This window comes from Ornithodoros turicata, chromosome 7, assembly GCF_037126465.1.
Source record: "Ornithodoros turicata isolate Travis chromosome 7, ASM3712646v1, whole genome shotgun sequence".
Lineage (NCBI taxonomy): Eukaryota > Metazoa > Arthropoda > Arachnida > Ixodida > Argasidae > Ornithodoros > Ornithodoros turicata.
In genome coordinates, this window is record NC_088207.1 from 54771007 (window position 1) to 54790858 (window position 19852).

Below are 19852 nucleotides of genomic sequence, written 5' to 3' on the forward strand. Positions count from 1 at the left end.
CTCCTCCGCGTAGCAATTCCTGGTCGTGTCACGCCTCGTCCCAACCTTCAGTGAAGGTCGTTTTGACCGGCCACCCCAACCAACTAACATCACACTTATACCAACAGAGCAACTGTCCTATTCTATAGCAGATACTGAAACACACGTGGCAAAACAAAGGTCTATAACTTATTGCCTTTATTGGTTTTTCCTCGGTGTAACTTGAAGGCCTTCACCCTGAACTCTTTATTGGCATCATCACAGTCAATACCTGCAAAAGTGATCACGGTCAGTGAGGTTTCCCTCAAAAGTTATCGAAAATATAACGTCGGCTTTATGAACGCTGCGAAAAAGTACGTTTCTTCCGCTGCCTAGGACTAGAAATTCAAAATATGGAAACGAATCGCCACAGCCAATGGTAGCTTTCTGCCTTTCAAATAGGCGACCAATCTATACAAAGGGACGGTCAATTTTGAAACTACAGTGTCATTTTATTCCTCCTCGACCACGTCGACCACTGACAATACCACCTAGTCCAGAAAGCCTGCTTACTCGTCGACGTGACGCAACAATTAAGAGTCAGCCAATCAGGATAGTGTTTTCGACGGCCGTAGCCAATCTCGAACGTGCTTTCAGCGCAGACGAACCACTGTCGTCTGCAAGTATTGATTGAACGTCCCCGAGTACTAAATGGGAAAACTTGGAAATACAGCGCAAAACGGTCTCAAAACTGATTTTCTAGAAAGCGCCTTACACTTTTTCGTCTAAATATTTAGGCCCGCAGGTTTCAGGTGAGCTGCAATCATTTGCGGGTCCTTGATGCGCAGAACGGCGAATTGCCGTAGCAGACGAATTCTGACCCTTAACACGGTATCGAAAACGCCACGCGAAAGAGTGACGTAGTTTCACTGATATTGGACAGAATACGTGACAAGAGCAGACGCCGGATGTTGAGAGTGTGCCTGAATTCCCTCTCTGGAAACACGAGAAAACGTCACTGCCTAGGGACCAATGAGGGCGCGATCTCGGAAAAAAAAAAAAGAAGAAATGTCGCGGCCACGCGATATATGAAGCAAAGTACCTCACGTGCAGTTGGTATGGTACCTTATTTGAGAGCGAGGCACGTAGAGTCACTAAATATGGGTACAGTATCGCATTCCTTTTCTGCGCCGGAGCCGTCGTTCGGTGTTCGCGATTGGGCCGATCGTGTCACGTGGTTTCTCCTTCCAAAAACGCGCCGTCCATGTTGAGTCCCCTCCATCCAAAACCGGTTCCCTCGATTGCGAGCTGGCTCGACTGGGCGCTCTTCTCGAGCGGCGAAGGGCGAAGTTGGCGTCCGGTTGCTAGGAGACGCAGTCACGCAAGACACAAGATGGCGGGCTCGCTCGCCGGCGTGGTTCAATGTCCCTACTCTGCTCCCTATTTAGTGACTCTAGGTGCACGAAGGGAAAGGGAAAAGCTGCGCGAAAGAATGACCCACTTATATAGCGCATATCGCGGTCTACATGACTACAGTGCTATATACTAACTTCCTGCGGGTGTATCTCGTATCTCAACGACAACAAAAAAAAAAAAACATCAGAGCAAGCGGAACTTACGTGATGCCTTACGTTGAATTCTGCTTGGGAATCGTCCTGGTTTAGGAGACAGGGAACGAAGATGTCGAAGGAATGTCTCTCAGCCTTGAGCACAATGCGATCCTCTCCAACATCCAAGAGCACCTCATTTGCCGACTTCTAAGGATCGATAACAATATCGATCATAAACAACGTGAACTGCGCGTCTTTCTGGCAACGTTAGTATTGTGAGACAGAACTGTCATCATCTTTGGAGCATTCGAGCTCTCTGTCTCTTTTTCGTGTAGATGTCCGCGGAAGAAAGAGAAATTCAATTTCTGCGACGTACATTTCCTCGAGACAGTTAGTAGCAATTACTTAAGCAGAAAGTTTCAAAGTACCACGCCAGGAAGCGAAATCCTGGCCACCAGTGTATCCGGCTGCCCTGGCAGAGTGTGCCTGGTCAGGTGAACGTTGAACTTCCCGCCGCCAGTCGCCTCAGTCACAGTGCTGAAAAAAAAAAAAAAAAAAGAGGTTATACTTCCACCAGCAATTCTTTCCTGGGTTCTCCGAACAGAATGATCACATCTCTCTACATTGACCCACTACCCACTACTGAACAGGGGCCTTGTTAACGTATTTTTATTTCAATTGAAAATCAAAATCCGAAACGCTTTCGACAAAGGTACCTCGGCTGACAGAAACACGTGCACCAAATATCTTCCTCAAAAACTGCGCAGACTTGATTCGAATAAATTCGTATTCTTTCGTGATGTTGGCAACTTGTCCCTGAGCTTGAGGGAAGGACAAACGACAAAACACATCTTGTGCTGTTATTTTTTCGGTGTCTTGTCCTTCCCCCAAGCTCACGGACATGTTGCCAACGCCACGTATACACCAGCTCGCTCGCATTTTACTTCTATGTTCAACGTTTCTTATCCCCCTGCCACACCGGCAGTTTCCAATGATCATTGAATTCAATTGTCATTGAACACGGGCGTGGCGCCACCAAGCCTGTAACGTGTCAACTTCGCAAAAAGCATTGGATCCAATGTTCCCTGAAAGGTTGACACGTAACACCGATGGCGCCACGCGCGTGTTCAATGACGATTCGTTTCAATGATCATTGAAGAGCGCACGTGTAGCAGGGGTATTATGTGTTTCCCATGGACCGGCAATGGTACCATTTCTCCGTGCTCATGCCGGCTTCCATGGCACCGTCTGCAGTCGTTTCTCCTTCATTTCCATGTTCCGCACGACGTTCACTTTTTTTCTTTTCGTATCGCTGCCAAGTCTGCCCTCCTTTGCCTGCCTTTGAACAACTAGTAGATGAAACAGTCACAAAAAACCTGGACGAACCTAACTACCTTCACATGCCTCTAACAAGATGGTGACTTTAGGCTTAGCAACGCCGCTTCTTCTGTGCTCCATGAAGCGCTGATACAAACCGACACAAAAAAGGTTCTTGCGCATGTACATGTTCACACACATCCTGACGATGAAAAAATGGCTAGGGAGCAAGCGAGCTGGTGAAGATGATGCATAAAGTAAAAACCCCGAGACTAGGGAACACGAAGGGACAGACACAACACGAAGTCTCAAAAACCATTGAGACTTCGTGTTGTGTCTGTCCCTTCGTGTTCCCTAGTCTCGGGGTTTTTACATTATACACACATCTTACATCTTTCGATTCCGTATGCAACGCTCTTTCAACTGCATATACATTATTCATTTTTCTCCGTGCTCATTATTTGTTTGAAATCCATTAGTGCAAGTAGGGAGCTACATCCCAACTCAACAACGCGGGATCCAGGCCATGACTTGTCATTGTAATGAAAAATGAAAAAGAAAAAAAAAAAGGATAAGAAAAAATTGTGCATAATGTATGTAAATGTAAATTGTGTATAACTATATAGGGAACAAGAAGGGAGAGACCAGAGTTCGAGGTAACTCGTTACTGTAACTTCCTTTTTACAGCCTTCCTTTTAACTACCTTTTTCGTTACTGTAAGTTCCTTTTTTTGGTAACTTGTAACTTAACTCGGTACTTTTGCGCCGTGGTAACTTTCAGAGGAACTCGTTCCTTTTTCATTTAACTTTGCCAAAGTAACTTAAGTTAAGTTCCAAGTTACTTTTTAACTCTCTTTTCACTCACATCCACATATTTTCTTGCTTTCTCTCCGGTTCCTTCATGGCATTTTTTGCCATAAAGCGTGATATTCAATCAATGACAGTATTTTATTCAGAAGTAAGAACAGCTGCAATTGAAATGAAGCTGATCCATTGTGCGCCCACAGGGAGTATGATGCAAAGCGTATTTGCATTTTGCTATTTTGCAGCTATTTTGTGTCCGAAGTAACTTGGAAGTAACTCGTTCTTTTTTTTAAAGTAACTCAGTAACTGCGAGTTACATTTCAGGCCGAAGAACTTCGTTATTAACTTAGTTACATTTTCCACACGGTAACTTAACTTGTAGCGAGTTCTTTTTGACGGGTAACTTCTCAATCCATGGGAGACACACAACACGAAGTCTCAATAGTCTCAATAATCAAGTCAATAGTCAAGTCTCATCGCAGTCCATCTCCACATATACGTGCAGAATGCAGATAAAACCCACCAAGGGGATCTTCCACAGAGCCTCTAATCTTCTAATCTAACGAGACGACAGGAGCTGGAGCGCAAGTGCAAGGAGCGCAAGAGCGGACCGGAGCGCGCGCATCTTAAAAGGTCAGTTCGTTTTGATTTTACGTCCTAACCGATAGCACAGAACCCCGGAACAATGCCGAAATCCAAAAAGAAGAACCAGAACGACGGCATGATACAGTGCGACAAATGTCTCAGATGGATGTATGTTGAGGAAACACCATTCAAAACCTACGAGGATGCTCGGCTGTCAAATGACGATTTCGCGTGTCAGGTGTGCAAAAAGTTTGAACAACTAGAGACAACGCTAGAACAGCAAAGCGAGAATGTGCAGAAGGCAGAAACAAACATCAAACGGCTGGAAGGAAAAGTTGAATTTCTCACCACACAAAACGCGGAACAACAGGCGACAATAGAACAGCTGACAGTACGTCTGGAAAGCATGGAGCATGAAAATAATACTCTCCGCACCGCGATCAAGAACGCAGAAGAAATCGTACACGACACTCTTGAAAGCAGCATAGCCACACTTGAGATGTCGTCAAAAAACACGCCCAATACGGAGAACCAGGAGGATGCCCAAAATGGCGAAGCCACTACTGGGGAAGACCGAACACCCACACAAGGTCAGGAAGCCGCGAAAACGAGGCCAAAAGAAAATCGAGGTCAAGGCGACCCCGGAGGAAGCCCAACAAACAGAAGGCAGCAAGCTCGCGCACCTCTGGCGAACTGCCCGGACGCTTACCTGGAAAAGCGGGTAATACTCATAGGTGATTCTAACTTAAATAGAGTCAAAACACCCCTCATAAATGAAGTAGCTAGGGATAGACGGGTGAGCATATATGGAAAACCTGGAGCAAAGGCGGAGGAAATCTTCAGTGATTTGGCCGACTTGCAGCTTGCCCAACAGGACAACAACCTGATCATAATCATGGCGGGCCTCAATGACATTTTAAATGGACTGGAACCAGACCAGATCGCCACAACAATTATAACTAAAGCGAAGCATTGGCTCGAAGACCATCCGGGTCATAAACTAGGGATCTGTTCCATCCCTTTCACCAAAGAGAGAGGACAAGAAGTGCAAAGTAAAACAAGACACGTGAACAGAGAAATACAAAGAGCGTGCAGCCAAACCCCACGGATGATGTACCTAAACAGTTACCACCTACTGAAAACTGCTGTAGCGTCGGGTATTGTCGACATACACTTCTCACCAGAAGGAAGCGAAATAATAGCAGCACAACTAGCAGAGGAGATATATGCTTTTTTAGAAATGAGGCCCTACAACAGAGCGACAGCGAGGCCATACCCCTACAACTGCAACCGCCAAGAGGAAAGAACGTTCTACTACGAACCGACCAGGCGCTTCAGACAGTGGCACCCACGGACATACGGGTGGAACCCCTACCGAAACCGACCCAAAAGATACTAAGGCAACATCGACAGGGAAGGGGTAACCGGCACCGCAACACGGCTAGTCAATTAGGGATCGCAACGTTAAACATCCAAGGGGGAAGCATACTCAAATGGACTGAACTGCAACTGAACGCTAAAGAAGAAAATATAGGAATCTACGCCATCACAGAGACGCACCTAAGAGACCAGGAGAAACCGCTCCTAGAAGGAAAATGGGATTGGATTGGCGTAAATAGGCAAAAAGCGGAGAAGAAAGGCGGAGGAATAGGAATGATGTTTAATAAGGAAGATGTAGAACTGGTATCAGTAGACAAATGCGTCGAACATATGTGGGCAACATTCAGAGTATTCCGTAAACAAGTAGTTCGTGTCGGAGTTGTCTATATGGCCACAGCAAACGAGGCACCAGAATGGAACCAGCAAATCAGCCACTGCATAACGCAAGACATCGCCCAGATGAAACAATCACACCCGGAACTACCAATAATGCTGCTTGGAGATTTTAATTGCCACATAGGAGAACTCGACGGGAAAGAAAACAGATCACAACACCTGAGAGCGATCGTGAAACAACTAAACCTAGACATATTGAACCTACACGACAATTGCACAGGCCAAATAACATGGAGTAGAGGAATACAGGAAACGTGCATCGACTACGCTCTAGCCTGCCCACGATGGAAACAAGCCCCATTTACGATACACAGCATTAACATTGACGAGGAAAAAAATTTCAGCTGCAACAGCGATCACAACCGAATCAAAATACTGATTACGACTTCTCAAACAAAGACCCGGCGCAAGCACCTAATGCGAAAGCGGACGCCAAGGTGGAAAACTAATAATCAAGACAATATAGAGAAATTTGCTAACAAACTTGAAGAAGCACTAGCAACATCCATGCCCCCAAACTACGAAGCGTTCATCCAGAAACTCGAAGAATCGGCGAGAACAACTGTTGGAAAAACAAGTAGTGGCGCATCAAAAGGCAAAGCAAGACCCTGGTGCGACAAAGAGGTGCTGGATTCCACTCGGGAAAGGAAGAGGCTATGCAGAGAATGGAGGAGAGCGAGAAAGAGCAAGACGGATTGCGAGGCTGAAAAAGAAGCCTACGAAAAACAACAAGAGAAGACAAAGCGATTGGTAGCGGGGAAGTTGGATCAGTATTACAGAGGGATAGAGATAGACATCATGAACGGAGGGCGAAAAAACGGCCAAAAATTTTGGAAATATATAGAAGATATGAACAATCAGCGACTGCCAACAAAACCAGAAATCGTACTCTGCGACAACATCGAGGGGAGAAAAATAAACAAAAAAGAAGAACAGGAGCAATACATGACCCAGTACTTCCAACAACAACAAGAAGACATGCAAGAGCGAATCAGCCCACAACACGATCAAACAGCTCATCCAGCTCACCAACAAAGTGACGCCAGGGTAGAGGAAATAAGCGAAGCTGAACTGGCGAGACATCTAAACAAGTTAATGAGGGGGAAGGCGACAGGCCCGGACGAGATACCAAACGAATTCTTGAAAGCACTGGAACCATTCTCAAAAGAAGCCCTGCGAAGAATGCTCAATTTTATACTACAAACGAAACGGGTACCAAAATCATGGAAACACAGCACAGTAAGGCTACTCTACAAAGGGCAAGGGAAACCCCGGGACGACCTAAAATCTTTTAGACCAATCACGTTACAAAGCAACGTTTCCAAACTATTCGCGGCCATCATCAACGAGAGGATAGCAAAATGCTGCGATAGTAAGCTAGCCCAGTCCCAAAACGGCTTCCGACGCGACAGAAGGGGCAGTGATAACCTTTTCATCGTTACTCAACTGATAGAAATGGCACAAAAGACAGGAGAAGAATTATATCTAGCTTTCCTCGATCTAGAACAAGCTTACGACGCCGTACCACATAAAGTACTTTGGGGAAAACTACGAAACATGGGACTCCCAGAGGACCTGGTGTCCTTAATAGAAAACATGTACGCAAACTGCACCACCACGTATCACCTGGAAGACATTAAATCACAAGAGGTCAAACAACTGGTCGGACTCAAACAGGGATGCCCGCTTTCCCCCACGCTCTTCAACTTATTCCTCGACGAAATGCTGAAAGAACTTGAAGGCAGCAAAAAGGGCATCACCATAACCACACAAGACACCAAAGGCGAAACAACGACAACGTACATATCAACACTCGCATTCGCGGATGACATCCTCCTCCTAGCGAAGACAGCACAGGACTTGCAAAGCATGCTCAACATATGTACCACATTAGCCGAACCGAACGGAATGAGATTCAGCCGAGCGAAGACACAGTGGATGAAAATCGGTGGAAGGCGTAAAAATGACGATGTCTTTTGGCTCCAAAACTTTCAAGTTGATCATACAAACCAGTACAGGTACCTTGGCGTACTCCTTGAGAACAAACCAAATTATTTGGAAACCCACGAAAAATCAATCCTGGCTAACACGAACAAAAGGAAAGGCCACGTATGGCACCTTGCCCGGCACTCGTACAACCCGTATAACGTGGGGAAAATCCTCTGGAAGACCGTGGCGGTACCGGCAGCTACGTACGCTAACGAAGTTCTGTGTTACAGCAACACCACAATGAAAACTCTTGAACGGCAGCAGAGAGAAATAGGAAGATGGACCCTAGGAGGGAACTTAGCGACAGCCAACGCAGCAATTGAAGGAGAAATAGGTTGGTCAAGCTACGAACATCGAGAAGCAAGATCAAAAACACGGTACCTGGGTCGACTAATCCACCTACCAAAAGAGAGACACATAAAGAAACTATTCCAACATATTAGGTACCGAGGAATCAAGACCGAATGGATCAAACGCATCAGTAGGATCGACTCAATTTACAGCAAGGGGACGAGCCGGCAAAAGGCGACGACTGCAATGGAGTGGAACAAGCGGACAGATAAAGAAATGCAGAAAATAAAGATTGACAGATGGAGACAGCGGACCACCAAAAAGCAAAGCCTAGCCCTGTACAACCAACACAAAGAACAACCGGCCCCTTTCAACTTCTACCGAGGAGATCGCCAGAGCGGCCTGCTGTTTCAAGCCAGGACGGGAGCCCTCCTTACTCGTTTGAGACTGTCACAGCTATTTAATAACATCGAAGCAACATGCATCCTGTGCCATGAAGAAGATGAGAACATAGAACATGTTCTCTTCAGGTGCCCAGCCACGAAGACCACTCGCCCCAACGGAGAAGACATCGCTGCAGCCCTCGGTCTAACGAAAGAAGCAAACGCCAGCGACATCGCCGAGGTCGTCGAACGGGCCAAGCGCCATCTGGCGAACTGGGAAAGACAGACAACGCGTACACTGCGCGCCTCAAAATAGTGCATCGGAAACCGAAGTTCCATCATCGTTTTGCTTCGTTTTTTTTCTCAAATTCCTTTTTTCTCTTTCCTTTTCAAGTCTTCAGTGCTTGTGATTCCGACAGGAAACTGCCCCGCCTCAAAGGGGATTAAGCACGACCTGAACCTGAACCTGAGACGCGTCACACCGGCTGGCTGACGTCATCGCTCCTGTACGCGGTATGGGGGCGTGGTATTTATGCACGGTGAAAGGAAACCTGTTTGCGGAGCTTCCGGAGAGTCATCCCGACCGACACAGGTAGCCAAGAAGAGAGGAGGAAACAGGTTGATCGCATTTTGTGTGCGGCAGCACGAGCAGAGTTGGTGTGCATTGCGGGAATACCTTTGGACTCGTGAAGCTGGTAAGCACTTGGGATAGTATTTCTTGTGCTGCTGAGTGTATTTCAGACTAGAGCTCCTGCGAGGTCCCAATGGGACTCGGGAAGGAGAACCTTATGCTACTTTTTTCATGTGTTACCCCGAGCTGTCGGTTGTACAATGCCTTTTAATCAATCTCGCACCAAACATGCGTGCACCGAAGAACGGTGCAGCTTTCAGTGTTCTACAGGGACAGTTGCTGCGTATCAGGTGAAAGTACGTCGTCGAAGGAAGCTAAATGTTTTTATGATATTGCAATCTATAGTAAGCTGTAAAGTGATAGTTTGTGACTTTACGAGACAACTCTATGGTCATGAGCGGTGGTCTGTCCGTTAATTTTGTCCACTTGAGGAATTCACTAAAGGTTCAGGACACCCTGGAAGTACCTTGTCATCAAGTTACCGGCACACCCGCAACCTTTTGGGGTCATTTGACAAGGAAATTCGGGGACACGACCGGTGTGGGGGACAAAGATCGGGTTTCACACCAATTCTAAGTCTGACAGACGCGGCAGTATTAACAATACTTTGATAGAAACATGACGTTGCTCCATCTTGATCAAGATGAAGCGTGCCCGCGTTTATGCCATACCAAGTGTTACTATTGATGGGAAGGCAGCAACGAACATCGGTGTTCTCAGTCTATTAGAGGGGAAACTAAACCAATATTTTCCATCATTACCTTCCGATCTATTCTAGCGATACGCGAGGACAAGAGATGGCAGCATGTCACAAATCCTTCTGCATCGCTGTCTGCAGTGATGGCCGGTAGTTAAACTACCTGATTGTAGTTAAAAAGTAGTTATCAACTACTTGCAAAAATGTAGTGGCAACCACTAGTTAAGCTACTATTTCGGGTAGTTAACTACAGTAGTTAGGTTACTGCCGGCGCCAGCTAGTTCCGATTTTGCCGCAAGCTTTACAGTACGATTGTGCTTCCGACTTTTACCTTGAGCTACCTGTTTGATGAGAACGGAGGTACAGAGCGATTGTGCCGTGCATGCGTACTAAATCTTCACTTTTATCGTTGCTTGTGGCTCATATTTAGGTGTCCAAGAACACCATAGAACGGGATTGGTGTTGATGGACAACGTTAAGTAGTTATAGATGTAGTTAAAATACATTGCAGTAGTTAACGAAGTAGTTTTAACTACCTCCCCTGAAAAGTAGTTGAACAACTAGTTAAACTACTCTATCGCGAAGTAGTTATAGTTAAACTACTGTAGAAGTAGTTAGTGACCATCGCTGGCTGTCTGATCTTATAGGCCCTCGGATACGTCACTTCTTCATTATGGGCTTATAGAGATGTTAGCCAATCTAGGGCTGGCTTGCTACTCTACGTCACTGCACGTGTCGTCAACAGAGGGTTACGTAATAAATTTTGTAGTTGCGCCAATCAGGTAGCCTATAAAGGGGTTCCCGGGTGCCGCAGAGAAATGGAAATACGAAAAGCACAAATATAGTGAAAGCGAGTGGGGATGTGAACGAATGAAGGTTATGAAACAGAGGCCTCCTGCGCAGCTCATCATGTATGGGTGGTGACTGTCGCGGCTTGTGGGCCTACAAACCAGTACATTAGACATTATCTTTCTGGTTTCTTTGAATGAGAGAGTGTCGAGGCGTAAGGCCAGCAAATGAAGGGAGGTCACTCGGCGTCAAGTCCACAGTCAATCCTTGAACGAGTTTTTATTTATTTTTTTTAAAGGGGCAATCGCTACGAGTGTATCGGTGATTGAGGCCATGAATGAGAGACATGAGTGCTGTACGCTCCTGGGAGGAAATACACAAGAGCTCCGAAAATGCACGCGTGTTCCGTAAACTTTTGTCCATCAGTGTACTATAATGTGTCCGAAACCATCGAGTGAACGCCAGTCCTGGGTTCCAGAAACACGAAAAGAATGGCCATCTGATGATCGTGATGAGCGAAATCAAGAGCTCTCCTCGTTGAAAATAATTCCGAACTCCCAGGAGTTCGCAAACTGACGGATCAGTTGCGCATCGCAGAGTTTGCAAACTCTCAAATCTCACAAACGGTTGTAACCTCCAAAAAATGTACATTTTCGTGTCCTTGAAAAGGAAACACACAGCAGGATGAGCGTCGTTACAGACATGGGAGACTGTACGTGTCTCCTGGTGTCTGTCCTGGGACAACACCGTATAAGAAAACCAGAAGCTACCTATGAACCGTGTCGAGTGCTGGTAACAACTGGTTTCTGAGCAAATATTTTTCCCGTCTTTTTTTATTGTACCGAAGTATATGCCAGAAAGAAAATTCGGCATAGGTTTGAGCACGCAGAGATCCCCTATCAACACAAAGCCTCCCCAAGCAGCAAAATGTACTGAAAGTCGGGTGCAATAGGGGTGGACGGGTAGGTGGAAGGCCTTGAACAGACTCGTGAAACTAAGGAACATCGATAAGACACATACCGTCCACCCCTATTGCACTCGACTTTCAGTACATTGTGCTGCTGGGGTCGTGTTCACAAACAAGAAAACGAAACCCTCTGCTAGAGACCAGGGAGGGGTGCCTAGTTTGTTGACCTTCAACGGCGGTACAATTCGAACCCACCACCTTCCAATCTAACTGCGTGGTCTTTAAATCTGCGCGTGCTCTTAGTCACGTGGTCGTCCGCATTAATTTCCTAGCAGACGACTACGGGTATCCGGTCTCCCATCCATGCGTGTGAATTCAATGCATTTCCGGACTCGCAGGAGATTTCCAAGTGGGGGGAAATTCCTCGCATTTTTATGACTGCCCTGAGGATAAAATAGTGTCACCGGATGTTACGATTCTTGTATTTATAACGCTATTTATTTCACACTAGAAGAGACAGCGGGAGATTTGCTCGAATGAAAAAAAAAAAAAAAGTAAGGAAATGCGGTTTTCACATTAGAATGGCTTCTTGCGCACGACTGTTGCAAGACGTCCCTTCACCTGCTGTAAACATGACATCATGATCATACCCTGCAAGGGCGATTGTGTTACGCGGACGACTGTGTCGGATTCCGCCAAACGTCAAAAACGGCTTTGTCATTGGTCAGAAGCGGTTGCCGCGCAGACGACAAACGCGCCTGGCATGTCGTCTGCAAGCGGGTTCGAAGAATGAAAGTTATCTCAGATTATTGCACGAGGGTTTACCACGCGATGGAGTGCCGCCCGCACATTGATCTAGATATCGTATATCAACGCGAAAACAATGCGAGGCGAGGGGGAGTAACGTGGAAAGGGAAGCGACCAACGTTGCCAGCACATCTGCATGACTTGAAGCGATGACCACAAATAAAGGTACACAAAAAATAATGTTGTCAGGCGCCAAGCATTGCGCAACTACATAGCTAAGATTTCTTTTTTTTTTTTTTTTTGTTACATAAAGCGAGGGAATTCACAGATGAAACGTTCATAAAACGAAGGTTGACTGTATTTTAATTATCGTTTTAGTTAGACGCTCTCAGGGAAATATGCGATAGCAGAATTGGAGGTAGTAGTCACTATTTAAAGCAACCCTCTCTTTAAAATCATGAAATGCACACTCACACTGAGATATCCATTGCCAAATTTTACTATGTAAATGAACCAAAATCACGCACATCAGAAGCGCAAGAAAAGATTCGACCTTGGCGTACGGCCTCAAAGTGGTTTATCTGGCCATAGCCTCCTATGAGTATATAGGAGGCTATGATCTGGGCGGCAGAGTAGCGTCTGCTCCAGTAAGTTTCATCGTTCTGACGTGGAATGGAAACTACTGTCCTCGTGGCTCAGACATGTTTTGGAGCTTTGCAATCGATATCTCAATGTGCGCGCGCATTTCAGGATTTTAAAGAAACAGTCTCTTTAAATAATGACTGCCTCCAATTCTGCTATCTCACGTTGCACTGAAAGCATCTAATTAAAAAGTTAATGAAAATACCCATTAATTAGTCGCCTCTTTGCATAGCAACCTTATTCCTAATGGTCACCAAACCGGGTAAGCTAGCGACAAAATTGAAATGTCCTAATTCAATACTTCTTGTTTTGAAAATTTGGTACAGCTAAAAACAAACACTTTGTATGTAGTGTATTGTAAATAGCGCATTCCCTTTGCACATTTTCAGAACACCCTTAAGATGGTCTCCACTCAGTTGGCAACCCTGGCATTCCTGCTTGGCCTAAGCACGTGCTGGGCCAGGACAGCCACCATCACTGCTCGCCATGCCGTTGTGGCCCACCCCGAGGTACCTCCGCATGACATCTCCGACATCTACAGTGAGGAAGACATCTCCGCAACAATCGTGCCCGATCCAGTCACTGGCGGGGCTCGTCAAGAGACAGAAGGCTTCACGACGACAAGTGCGCCTTCTAGCCCTCCCGAGACAGAATCCAGGGCGGAAGTTCCCGCCGTCCTTTCGGACAAGGACCCTCGGTGGGCGTGTCCTCGGAGGGAGGACATCCACCCGTGCACTTGCGTCGAGGTGCCCGGAAAGGCGGCGGACGAGATAGAGACCGTCGCGCTGTGCAGGAATATTCGCAATCAAAAGGTAAAGTTCCGTGTGTAGAGAAAGAAGTGGGTCAAGCGTAAGGTCGCAGTCCCCTTCCCATAGTAAAAAAAATGTGATGATAGATACGGTCCTCACTGGTGACAGATCTCTCCATTTTTCTATATTATGTATGATCTGTCACTGTCCTGGGTAGCAGATAAATTACAAGTACCTTGTAACTAGCTACTTTTTGCAGTAACTAGTCCCAGTGCTAGTAACTAGCTACAGCATCTAGTTGCTCTTCTGCAAAAGTAACTCGTAACTGTAAGTAGTTAGTGATTTTGGTTAAGGTAACTAGAACTACGTTACTCAGGTACATATATAGCAATATTTTCCACACATCAGTTACTTAGAATCGTTTTGTTCAGGCTACAAATACCCTGCCGTTTTTCCAAATCGGGAATTCTTCTAGCTCTGTCATGTCATACTGAGCCAGGAACACCTTAGATTAACTCCCATTGTGACCTTAGGGGGGAAAAATCTTCTGGTTATAACATGGTGTATGCTAGGACAGTGCAACAAAGTTTTTGAGAGATACATTTATTCCGCCTATTTTTTTCGTTTCTTTAGAGGGCGTTGCTAGCAGCTGTGAGACGAGTTACATTTAAAAAAAGAGTATCTGCAACTCAGTTACTATTTTTGGCAGGCTAACTATAACTTAGTTACCTTTTGTGAGTAACCTACCCATGACCGCTACATCTGTTGCTGTGTGCCAAACGTTTATTTGAGGTCGGGCTTTTCCAAGCTGCTCAAATCGTAGCTTTTTGTCTCTGCTTCCATTCGAGTGATTGTTAAATAAATTACTACTACTTCAATGATGGCAGGTACTGTCGGACTCCATGAAGGGATTCCAGCACCACCGCATAGACTACTTTGTCCTGGACTCCTGCAAGCTGCCACCGTTCCCCAATGGGCTCATGCATAATGTTGATGTCAAGTGGATCGAAGTGCTCAACACCACGGTGCAATTCCACAACGATTTCCTCACATGTTCTAAAGGCTGCTTCTAAACGTGCTCGAAAGGGCGACCGAAAAAAAAAAAGGTCCCGTCGAAACGCATGGCCGCTAATCAACGTCGTTTGTTACCAAAGGATGCAGAAAAGTGCATCTTGTGCACTAAGAGGTGAAGAGAGAGAAAAGTTAAACGTGATATAGATCACTCCTCAGCGGTAGTTTATTGAGCACTGCTCACGGAGTGCAGTCGCCTCCCTTCTTTTCGTTAAAAAATAATCAATGTAACACAATATATGTGTTTTCAGGCAGATTTATAGCAGCTACATTCATAATCATGTTGTCATAATTATCACATCGTAAAAAAAAAAGTTTATAGTCAAGTCATACCTAGCAATACATTCCTGCTCAATGTTCTGTTACCTTTTGTGGATGTCACGTGTCCACATTAACATCTTACGCTGTTAACTATGTCTTTATTACTAACATATTTTGTCGAGTGTGTGTTTGTAGAGAAATTGTGCAAGGATTGTAATATAAGAAAAATCTTTAGCGTCAGCCTCGACAGTGCATTTCGCACAAGCTAGGAGATTACGCAGTTTAGGGCTGCAGCTCGTGCAGTTGCAAAGTTGTGCTAAAAGAAGTTCCTTACGGATACATTCCTAGCAGAACATTTTTTTTTTTGCCTAGATACGCTCATTAGAGGTATGGTGCGGAGCCAAAGAACTACTATTTCTACTCTAACCTGATAATACCTGAATACTGAATAAAGGATTGTCTGGGGCTGATTTTCGGACTGCATTCAACTGTGAGGTATCTGGTTTTCGTGATGCCATCTGCCACCTCACCTCGGCAGGTAAGGGGTGATTGAGACGTGATAACACGTAATCAGCAAGTTGTTTTCTCCAATCAGCGTGCGGCCAAACGGAAGTCACAAGTTAGTTACAGTGACACCAAAGCAGCAAAAGTACCGTCTATAACGAGTCTGTAATATATTTAATTGAAATATTTTGCACGTTCGCTGTAAGCACCACGAGAAAGCATGTTAACATTTGTTACACTACGTTTCGGATCAACTGTTGGTTTAAGCTGTGCGGATTAAAATGTGGTTACCCAGTTTTTAAATTCTGCATTTTTTAGAGGCATGTAACGCGACCCTACCTTGCTCTGCATTGCCCTCTTGCAGGAGAGGGACCACATACCGAGCAGAGTATATGATATCAATTAATAACTCAAGGTCTTGCATCACCAGACAACTATGCAACCAAGTTGCCCAGCTGGGCTCGATCCAACAGACCAGTAGATGGGCACATTATCAGCTGATACAGTATACCATGACCAATATATAATCTCAGAAAATCACTCGCTCTCCCCTTTAAGCTAAAAAAAAAAAAGAATAAGAGAAACCAGTGGTGGAAGTGACAAAAATGCTGCTTGTAGCAGGTTTTTGCCGCTATCACATGCTATCATCGGCGGCCAGGACTGTCGTGACAGTATATGACGTTGTTAAAAACCAATCTTGCTTGCCCTGAAACACAAGCTGGAACTGTTGCTTCTCTTCAGGGGTCAACACGGACATTGCAGCTTTTGTCTCAGCACCGATCACTATGCTCCCTTTCCTTTTTTTTCTGAAAGCTGTACGTCAACGCGCTTCAATTCCACACCGGACTTGTCTCAATAACCCTCTGCACGCAAAAAAAAAAAAAAAAATACCCAGGATCTTTTTACGAGGTTTCCCATTTCGGAGAAAAGAATGCGCAGCAGAGGCTCTGTCCGCTGGAACGGCGTGGAATCCCACAAACACATCCGCACAAGTGTGCAGAAAAAGCATAATGCATCCTGAACGAACTTCAAATGTTCGCTCCGCGGTGGTTGATCCTTGGAGTAGTGCTGACAGTCGAGAAGAGGAGCTTCCATCATCATCAGGAGCTTCCACATCGCTGCCAAATGCTGCTGAACATTGCTCACCGTTCAGCTTTGACAGTGACAACGAAGTCGCCAAGCTAGGCTGTACGAACGCCATGTTGAAGTTAAAGAGCATGCGCGTGTCATCGGCATGCGACGGGGGGGGGGCCTGCTTCTAGTAGCAACACGAAGCAGGAGTGGTGAAAATGGCGTAGTTTGGCGAAAATGGCGCTGCAATTACACGTGAGAAACTTGAAAAACTCACCCCTCTACTTCAGAGATGAGTGGACTGGACCTGTCTTGAACAGCATGTTCAGGCATGACACCCAAGTAGAGTTTGTTCTTCAAAATAACATAATCATCTGGAAATGCAAGTTCACGACACAATTGACAGATTTGCGGGCAACATTTAGGCTGAATTCACACACGTGTTTCTTGAAGAGGCACTGCACACTCTGAGACCATGAAGCGTTTCCAGACTGTGCACCAATGACTGTGCTTTTTGAAACACGTGTGAATGAGCCGTTATGAATGAAGACAGATGAAATAGTGTCAAGGTTCCTCTTTCATACAAAGAAAAACTTTGTTTTCAAATGTTTCCAATACATACAGGGTCTATTAAACCGCCAATTAATAATTCTTTGCAATTAGCCAGCTAGTAGTTATGCACATTCTTACACAAAAGGTCGTCCTGGACATATAGCACACATGCAAAACTGGCATCTGCACTGCTTACGCAGTATTTTTACGAAAAATCTGTGCTCATTAAAACAATCTTACGCCAGAGCATATATTTAGTGCATGCATAGCCCCGGCAGATTGTAAACTCCATCTGTGGTTCTCAGCATGCAGACCAAGTACAAAGACAGAGAAATAACTATACCTTCACTGGGGTTAACTCCATATTTGTCTTCGATGCCATCAATAGCTACGGTGATCACAAAGTTCCTGAAGAGATCATTCTGCTGAATCTTGTCGAAGAAAGCGCTGTTGATGATGACGTCGTAAGCTGTGCAGGGTATACCAGCTGTTGGCAAACAATGCCATTAACAATGTGGTTTATCACCCCTCTGTTGATAACTTTAACTCCCATTCAAACGTTTTTAAAACTCTCCTCTTGCATTCACTAAGTAACACATGGTTTTTTTTTTGTTTTTTTTTCCTTTTAGTGCTATGTCCTGTCTGTACTGTACGTATCAGTGTGAATATCGTCCTGTTACGTTCCTCTTCCTGAATATGTTATATTATGTTTCACCTAATCTGTATATGTATGTATATATATATATATGTGTGTGTGTGTGTATATATATTTGTAAATACTGCATTGTCTGCGTGCGCCAACACCAAGGCTTCGGCTGTTCTTCGGCACATTAATAAAGGTATTATTATTATTATTATTATTCAAGAAGGCTGCCCCACGTCCAGTGATAGCTGCAAAAGTCATACTTAGCAATTTCCCTCACGGCGGTTTCACTAACGAGAAGCGGGAAATATACCAAAGCAGCTACGAAATACATGTATAAAAATTATTTTTTAAAAAATGTTTGGTAATGCTTTGATCGTTGCAGAAATTTTTCATAAACATGAAAGTGACAGTGGAATAGATTTATATATATATATAAATACACATACTCCTGTTCTGACGCCTCACAATTTGCTCTGAGCTATTTCCACTGGCAGAAAAGTTAATTCATTCCTCTTTGGAAATAACAAAAAGCTACCTCATCCCATTCGTTAGAATCTCATCCACACCCTGAAACTGTATGAGGCAGTTCTTTGGCATTTCTGAATATGATTGAAGAAATGTGTCTATCAGTGGAAACAGTGATGTAAGCTGTGTCTATAAGTATTCTGCTTTTTAAATACAAATTCAGTCTGGATAATCTGTGGAGCTCCCTATGAACATACACTTGTCCAGTTCCTCATGAGGCAGACCAAGACTCAGAGGTACACGGTACGATGTTGGATCTTCCGATTCTAGAATTTTCAAGAGTTCTTCGTCTGAAATTCCTTTTGGCTCTGGTAGCTGAAAAACAAACAAACAAAAATAAAATCAAATAAAAACGAGGCAACAATAACAAATCATATATATATATATATTATAGAAAACAAGAGTGAGACAGAATAGAATTTGACTATTTCGCAAACAGTTTTCACTCACATGAGGAGTGTGGCATAAATTGATGAATATCTTCTTCCCATCCTTGTCTTTCAATTTGACACAGAAGCCAGGGTCTGGCTTTATAGTCTTAGACTTTATTCCTTCTGGAGCTTTAGACATAGACTTGAATAGGTCGTCCAGCTCTGCTCGTGCCTAGATGGAAATAAATACACACAAATTAGTAGGTGAAATGCACAGAACTGCAACAGTTATTCGGACCACCGTATTTATTTATTTATTTTTTAAATGAAAGGCATAGATACAACCTGAAAGAAGAGAGAGAAGAAAAAAACGAAGAAAATGAAACAAGAATGAACATCGAATGCTGTGTGAAACATACAAAAATGAATTTGTATATTGCCGGTTTCTCCGAGGTGATCCACCACACTTTGGCGGCACAGGTTGAGGCTTGGCACCATCCCCACCTCCAACTGCTACCACTTAACCTACACTTGTCTACTTTTCACGAGACGACGGAAGTTAAAGGACAACTCATGCCACACTCAACTGATTTACCAATCATAACAAGTGAACTCATATCCCACTCATTTCATTCCAATTCAAGACGCGCCGGGAAAGACCACATGAGTAAAAAAATATAACAGAATGACTTATAGCGAAGAAAGTGTACGAATCTGACAAATAACATTTACTGAAGCACACTGAAGGGCCCCAAAACTGTTGGCAGAAAACGAAGGTGCGCTTCAACGCAAAGTGAAGGTGGATCAAAATTAAACCTATCAACAGCAGCAATTACCTGACGGAACATGTTTTCAAAAGGAGCATCAGAATCATCTGGAACTTCCAGAAAGTTACTGTCACCCATACTGGCACGAATTACAACAAGAAACACGAGAAGGCGTCAAACGCGACAAACCATACAAAACTCTCACATGGCGGGGTCCATGTTGTTGCCATAGTTACCATGTTACCATTTTACCATTATGAGAGCGAATAG

General features: G+C 44.7%; 2 protein-coding genes across 2 annotated transcripts; one reads left to right on the forward strand and one right to left on the reverse strand.

The window, feature by feature from the left end:
* Positions 1–162: 162 nt before the first annotated feature.
* Positions 163–19801, reverse strand: LOC135401587 (PIH1 domain-containing protein 1-like). Its single transcript, XM_064634089.1, has 8 exons — positions 19652–19801; positions 18895–19047; positions 18642–18759; positions 17617–17760; positions 16999–17095; positions 1937–2045; positions 1578–1715; positions 163–250 (listed from the first exon to the last, which is right to left on the reverse strand). The coding sequence occupies exons 1-8, from the start codon at positions 19718–19720 to the stop codon at positions 212–214; spliced, it is 867 nt and encodes a 288-aa protein (XP_064490159.1). The 5' UTR covers positions 19721–19801; the 3' UTR covers positions 163–211.
* On the forward strand, positions 9224–15616 carry LOC135401589 (uncharacterized). The gene is made up of 3 exons (XM_064634090.1): positions 9224–9347; positions 13455–13877; positions 14702–15616. Exons 2-3 carry the CDS (start codon positions 13467–13469, stop codon positions 14885–14887), a joined length of 597 nt encoding a protein of 198 aa, XP_064490160.1. The 5' UTR covers positions 9224–9347; positions 13455–13466; the 3' UTR covers positions 14888–15616.
* Positions 19802–19852: the final 51 nt, after the last annotated feature.

Bases quoted from the DNA above. Each gene is read 5' to 3' on its own strand.
- LOC135401589 (XM_064634090.1), top strand. From the start codon at position 13,467: ATGGTCTCCACTCAGTTGGCAACCCTGGCATTCCTGCTTGGCCTAAGC. The intron at 13,878-14,701 runs GTAAAGTTCCGT...CAATGATGGCAG, and splicing joins GGAATATTCGCAATCAAAAG to GTACTGTCGGACTCCATGAA.
- LOC135401587 (XM_064634089.1), bottom strand. From the start codon at position 19,720: ATGGGTGACAGTAACTTTCTGGAAGTTCCAGATGATTCTGATGCTCCT. The intron at 17,761-18,641 runs GTATGTTCATAG...GTTTGCCAACAG, and splicing joins TCATGAGGAACTGGACAAGT to CTGGTATACCCTGCACAGCT. The intron at 17,096-17,616 runs GTATAGTTATTT...TTGCATTTCCAG, and splicing joins TGGAGTTAACCCCAGTGAAG to ATGATTATGTTATTTTGAAG.